Below are 6775 nucleotides of genomic sequence, written 5' to 3' on the forward strand. Positions count from 1 at the left end.
ACTCTCAACATGGCTGTGAAAGAGTTAAATTAAAAAACCAAGAACACTAAAATGCCTAAGTTCAGAATGAGTCCAAATATTTGGCCACACAGAATATTATCTTTAGGAATAATAGTAAAGGCTTTACACGCAGTTTTTAACCTATAAATACAGTAGGCATTTTGGTATTTTGGCCACTGGAAAACAAAAGGCTATAGCATCAGTAAAGGTCTGAGATGTCTCACTTTTGTGGATTCAATTCAGTGTATTTAAGGTTAACTAAAGTTGACATCAAAATTTTTAGAGATAGGCAAAAATTCACATTTTAAAAAAACTCCCTTTGTTTCTATTTAGAGTAACAGTAGGCAATATGATTCCAGAAGTTAAAAGTTATTTCACAACCTATGACTTCAGCTTGGCAAACAGCTTAGGTTCCAAAACGGATCCATCCCTATTAAAAGTAAGCCCTTAAAAAAAGAATGTGTCTGTGTATATAGATATCCATTTTAAAGGAATCAGATAATCTTTGAAGCAGCCTTAGTGTTTCCTTTAAATCTGTCTTGACTGGCCATTGGATTAGCTTCATGGAAAGGATTAGCCAGCTTCTTGGTCTAAGGCTACCACGGTGATCATTTATCTAAGGCTAGAAAGGTACCAACGTGATGTAAACTGTAAGGAGAGAAGGAGAAGATAAGGGCTTTTCCTGGCAGTTGGTAGCTAAAATTCAAGGGATTCTTAGAAAATGACAGTGGCAGCCTTTCTTGTCTTTTTCTTTCTGTGTTGGTTCTGGTGAAGGAGGACATTCCTGCTCTTGAAATTTCCTTATAACCCGGACAAGTTCATGGAAAGCTTGATCTACATTCATCCTCATCTTTGCCGACGCCTCCATGTATGTTACCTTAAGTTGTCGTGCTAACTGCTGTCTTTCTTCCTGCGTTACCTGTCTCTGATGATCCAGATCTGCTTTATTACCAATTAAAATCATTGGAAACTCATCACGATCCTTTACTCTGAGAATCTGTCTTTGAAACTTATAGATTTCTTCAAAACTGCCTCTATCTGTGACTGAAAAGGCCAACAGGAAACCCTCGCCAGTTCTCATATACTGTTCTCTCATAGCTCCAAACTCCTCTTGTCCTGCTGTATCCAGACTATCTAGCCGGGCTGCCCGGTCATCTAATCACGCACTGCTTTGTGTAGGAATCCTCAGTGGTTGGATCATAATCCGTTACAAAATAGGACTGGATGAACTGGATGGTGAGCGCCGACTTGCCCACGCCGCCCCCACCGACCACCACGAGCCGGTACTTCTCTTGCCCGGAGCCGTCCCGCCAGCCGGCCGCGGCCACGGGGACGCCGCCGAGCCCAGCCCGGCCACGCCGAGCCGCCGCCCGCCCTAGGCCCGGCTCCGGGGACTTGTGCGGCCAGCGGGCTGCGGGCGAGCGGCCGGGCGGGGGTCCCGGGCGCCGGGAGCTGCTGGAGGGCCGGTCCGGCGGCAGCGCGGGCCCCCGGGCTGGCCGGGTCCCAACCGAGGCGCGGAGAAGCGAGGTGACCGCAGCGGCGAGGGGCTGCAGCGTCTGGGGGGCGCACTCCTGCCTGTTTGCATTATTTCTTCACATACGGCGTATGTTTTTGCCCACGTTTAGCCCTGGAAGTCATGTGATACTTGCCATATTTTCTCGTCACCCCTTTCCTTGCAAGTTATCACACTCATTTCATCTTTAATGCACAAATGAAAGGGAAAAGCCAAGGATTGCCAGTCGTTTACAAAGAAAGAACAGGACAGAGGGGGCTAAAATGGAAGAAAAAAAGAATAACTGTTTTAAAAGATAACAGACATATTTCCACTAATAAGCAAGAAATTTAACATTTATTTTATGTTAAGAGAATTTCAAGCAATGATTCAATCTTAAATCAACAACACCTTTCTATAAAATCCAAAGAATCAAAAAACAATAAACAGGGAATTCCCTGGCGGCCCAGTGGTTAGGACTCCGCGCTTTAACTGCCAAGGGCCTGGGTTCAATCCCTGGTTGGGTAACTAAGATTCTGCAAGCTGTGTGGAGGCCAAAAAAAAGTGTTTCTCAAAGACGAGAAATAATTATAGAAATTTGAAGATATGATTAAAAATTATTTATTTAATATAAATGGGAATTTAACAGTAGAATAAACTGGACCTCTTTTTAAATTAATTTATTTTTATTTTTGGCTGCGTTGGGTGTTTGTTGCTGTGCGCGGGCTTTCTTTAGTTGCCGCGAGCAGGGACTACTCTTCGTTGTGGTGTGTGGGCTTCTTATTGCGGTGGCTTCTCTTGTTGCTGAGCACAGGCTCTAGGCACACGGGCTTCAGTAGTTGTGGCACGTGGGCTCAGTAGCTGTGGCACACGGGCTCAGTAGTTGTGGCGCACGGGCTTAGTTGCTCTGCAGCATGTGGGATCTTCCCAGACCAGGGCTCAAACCGATGTCCTCTGCATTGGCAGGCGGATTCTTAACCACTGCACCACCAGGGAAGTCCCTGGACCTCTTTATAAAATAAAATACATTTGTCTATATGTAGATCAAAAAAAGTGATTTTATTTTATTATTTATTTATTCATTTTTAACATTTATTGAAGTATAGTTGATTTACAGTGTTGTGCTTATTTCTGCTGTACAGCAAAGTGATTCCGTTTTACATATATATTTACATTCTTTTTCATTTTCTTTTCCATTATGCTTTATCCCGTGATATTGAATAGAGTTCCCTGGGCTGTACAGTAGGATTTTGTTATTTATCCATTCTATATATAATAGTTTGTATCTGTTAATAACAAACTTCCAATATATCTCCACCTTGGCAACCACAAGTCAGTTTCCTATGTCTGTGAATCTATTTCTGTTTTGTAAATAAGTTCATTTGTATTTCTTTTTCTTCTTTAGATTCCACATATAAGCAATAACATAAGATCTTTGTCTTTGTCTGGCTTACTTCACTTAGTATGATCATCTCTAGGTCCATCCATCTTGCTGCAAATGACATTATTTCATTCCTTTTTATGGCTGAGTAATATTCCATTGTGTATATGTACCACATCTTCTTTATCCATTCATCTGTTGATGGACATTTAGGTTGCTTCCATGTCTTGGCTATTGTAAGTAGTGCTACTATGAACATAGGGGGTGCATGTCTCTTTTCAAATTAGAGTTTTTGTCTTTTCCAGATATATGACTATGTGAATTATAGTTTTGTCTGGATATATGCCCAGGAGTGGGATTGCTGGATCACATAGTAACTCTATTTTTAGTTTTTGAGGAGCTTGCATAATGTATTCCATAATGGCTGCACCAATTTACATTCCCACCAACAGTGCAGGAGGGTTCCCTGAGAAAAGTGATTTTAAAAAGGTGGGGAGGGGCTTCCCTGGTGGCGCAGTGGTTGAGAGTCCGCCTGCCGATGCAGGGGATACGGGTTCGTGCCCCGATCCGGGAAGATCCCACATGCCGCGGAGAGGCTGGGCCCGTGAGCCATGGCCACTGAGCCTGCGCGTCCCGAGCCTGTGCTCCGCAACGGGAGAGGCCACAACAGTGAGAGGCCCGCATACCGCAAAAAAAAAATTAAAAAAAAAAAAAAAAAAAAAAGGTGGGGAGGACTTCCGTGGTGGTGCAGTGGTTAGGAGTCTGCTAGCCAATGCAGGGGACACCGGTTCGAGCCCCAGTCCAGGCAGATCCCACATGCCGTGGAGCAACTAAGCCTGTGTGCCACACCTACTGAGCCTGCACTCTAGAGCCCACGAGCCACAACTACTGAGCCCACATGCCACAACTACTGAAGCCTGCGCACCTAGAGCCCGCACATGGCAACGAAGAGGAACGCCTGCTCTCTGCAACTAGAGAAAGCCCATGTGCAGCAATGAAGACCCAACACAGCCAAAAAATAAATAAATAAATGAATAAATATTTTAAAAATAAATAAATAAAAAGTTGGGGAAGATGGTAAGAGAAAGAAGGCAGATTCAGGAAGTCAAATATCTGTCTTAATAGAGAAAACAAGTGCAGAAAATATTAATGAAAGATGAGGAGGAGAAAAACTTTCTATGTCCAGAAAAAAGAAATGTTAAATTTTAAGATTGAATTTTTAGAGGGAGAAGGCGAGAGAGGAAAAAAATAGCGAGACAGCGATGGAGAAAGAAGAGGGAGGTGGGGAGGAAGACCTTTATTAAACACTAAAGATACTGAAGACTTCAAAAGTTGAGGAACGTCTAAATATCTACAGACGAGAGTGGGAAAAGCATTCTGTATAAGGAGAATTACTGAGATATTGAAAGGAGAAGACAGACACATGATCCCGTCACAATTTCAGAAGACATATCTTTAGCTTAGAATTTTATATACTGTCCATGAAGGACAGTGTAAAATCAATACAGATTGTAGTGATTTAAGAACATTTCCTCCCCACCTTTGTTTATGATAGACTTTCACTCAAGCATGTACCTTCATCAGAATTATATTTTGTACCTCAGGAATCTAACCATTGCCCCATCAAGGTTGAAGTTTCATCTCTCTAAACACAATGTGGGTACTTTGGATGTTTATTTTTAGAATTCATATATATATATAATGTAAAAGAGACAGTCATGTATTTATAGAATACAGTGAAATGATAGGCACCTAAAAAAACTCTAAAATTATTTAGTTATTCCCACCAGAGGTGAACAAACCCAAATGTCCTTAATGTTTTTTTTTTTGTTTTTTGTCCTTAATGTTTATTTTTTACATTTTGAAGAGTAAATGGGTGAGGTATAAAATAATTGAATCAACCATTAATATTTTAAGTATACTACTTAAAGTTATAAAAGTCAGCATGAGAAAAATTAAAAATAACACTATAAATACTATCACGCCTTTCTTAAATATTGTAATTTTCTAAACCTTTGTACATGTAGCAGTTGAGATTGTAAATAAGTTGAGTCCATTAAAGTAAGTTGATGTCAAAGTGTCCTAGTATCCCTGCTCTGATAACATGCTGGAACATATTTTTTTATTTCTATAATGTGTTTATTCTCCCTAATTTAATCTTTATCATATTTTTGAATTACAGAAGTCAAATATTTATTCCATCATTTAAAAATTCTATTTTAAAACATCATCTCCCAGTGTATGGCTGTATTTTGCTTTCTTTCATGGTATCTTTTGTTTAAGAATGTTCTTTTTAAAAAAAAGAGGAGGGCCTCCCTGGTGGCGCAGTGGTTGGGAGTCCGCCTGCCGATGCGGGGGATACGGGTTCGTGCCCCGGTCTGGGGGGATCCCATATGCCGCGGAGCGGCTGGGCCCGTGAGCCATGGCCGCTGGGCCTGCTCATCCGGAGCCTGTGCTCCGCAACGGGAGAGGCCACAACGGTGAGAGGCCCACATACCGCAAAAAGAAAAAAAAAAAAAAGAAAAAAAAAAATAAAAAAAAGAGGAAAAAAAAAGAATGTTCTTAATTTGAGTATAACTAAATGTATCCATGTTTTCCTTTTTGTCTTATTCTTTTAGTATAGTTTTCAAGAATTCTTTCAAGGAAAGCACTCAGAGTGTCCACCACTTCGGATAGCAAGTACATCATCTCAGTGTAAGTATAATAGTCAAAACAGGGAACAACATAAGATATCTTAAAATGAAGTGTCAATTTAATCAGTTGTGGAATGTTCATGTCAGATTATACTAATGAAAAACAGTGTGAATATTTACTGACAGAAATATATACTGTAGGAGTACAAAGTGTGTAAAAGTTGGAGTATATGTTCATTATACATTACAGTATTTGTAATTCACATAGATTGTGCACACAAAACATATGAGAAGAAAAATAAATGTTTTATTTTTCTGCATTGAACATATATTGCTTCTGTAATACAAAAATATGATAAAGATTAAATTAGGGAAAATAAACACGTTAGAGAAATGCAAAATATTTTCCACTGTGATATGCCAGTGTGGGAACTAGAACACTTTGACATCAGCTTACTTTTATGGACTCTAAACTTATTTACAAGCTCACACTTTAAACTTCTACATGAACTTACCTAATCAGCTATGGGGTAATGAACTTTAAGGACAAAAATTAAATGCCAGACTGAACGGAGACTAACCTTCCCTGACCAGGGGAATGAAGAGAGAGAAAAAGAAAAATAAATAGTATAGCTGTTTTGAGAGTAAAAAGCAAACCACAGAGCACATAATATTTTGTTAGAAACATTACAGAAAAAACATAAAAAGGAAAACAATCTACCACGTGGTATAAAGTGCCATATGCTATATTTTCTGAAAAATAACCATAAAAATTTAATGACAGTCAACAATTAATTCAACTTTTACAAAGTCAATAAGAAGTTTCAGGCTTTAGTATTTAAAATTTAAAATATTTACTTAATTAAGAAACGTCCGGGACTTCCTTGGTCACGCAGTGGTTAAGAATCCTCCTGCCAATGCAGGGGACATGGGTTCGAGCCCTGGTCAGGGAAGATCCTACATGGCCGCAGAGCAGCTAAGCCTGTGGGCCACAACTACTGAGCCTGTGCTCTAGAGCCCGTGAGCCACAACTACTGAAGCCCACATGCCACAACTACTGAAGCCTGCACACCTAGAGCCCGTGCTCTGCAACAAGCGAAGCCACCGCAATGAGAAGCCCGCGCACCGCAAAGAAGAGTAGCCCCCGCTCGCTACAGCTAGAGAAAGCCCGCAGCAACAAAGACCCAATGCAGCTGAAAATAAATAAATAAAAAATTAATAAAATAAATAAATTAAAAAAAAGGAAACATCCCACATTTATATGAATGT

At 40.3% G+C, this 6775-nt stretch overlaps 1 protein-coding gene across 1 annotated transcript; it reads right to left on the bottom strand.

The window, feature by feature from the left end:
• Positions 1–626: 626 nt before the first annotated feature.
• On the bottom strand, positions 627–1178 carry LOC132482134 (ras-related protein R-Ras2-like). The gene has a single exon (XM_060087206.1). The coding sequence runs from the start codon at positions 1094–1096 to the stop codon at positions 704–706; it is 393 nt and encodes a 130-aa protein (XP_059943189.1). The 5' UTR covers positions 1097–1178; the 3' UTR covers positions 627–703.
• Positions 1179–6775: the final 5597 nt, after the last annotated feature.

The sequence above is a fragment of the Mesoplodon densirostris genome, chromosome X, assembly GCF_025265405.1.
Source record: "Mesoplodon densirostris isolate mMesDen1 chromosome X, mMesDen1 primary haplotype, whole genome shotgun sequence".
In the NCBI taxonomy this organism is placed as follows: Eukaryota; Metazoa; Chordata; class Mammalia; order Artiodactyla; family Ziphiidae; genus Mesoplodon; species Mesoplodon densirostris.

What these genes read in the sequence shown, in the direction of transcription:
- LOC132482134 (XM_060087206.1), bottom strand. Translation starts at nt 1,096, where the DNA reads ATGAGAGAACAGTATATGAGAACTGGCGAGGGTTTCCTGTTGGCCTTT.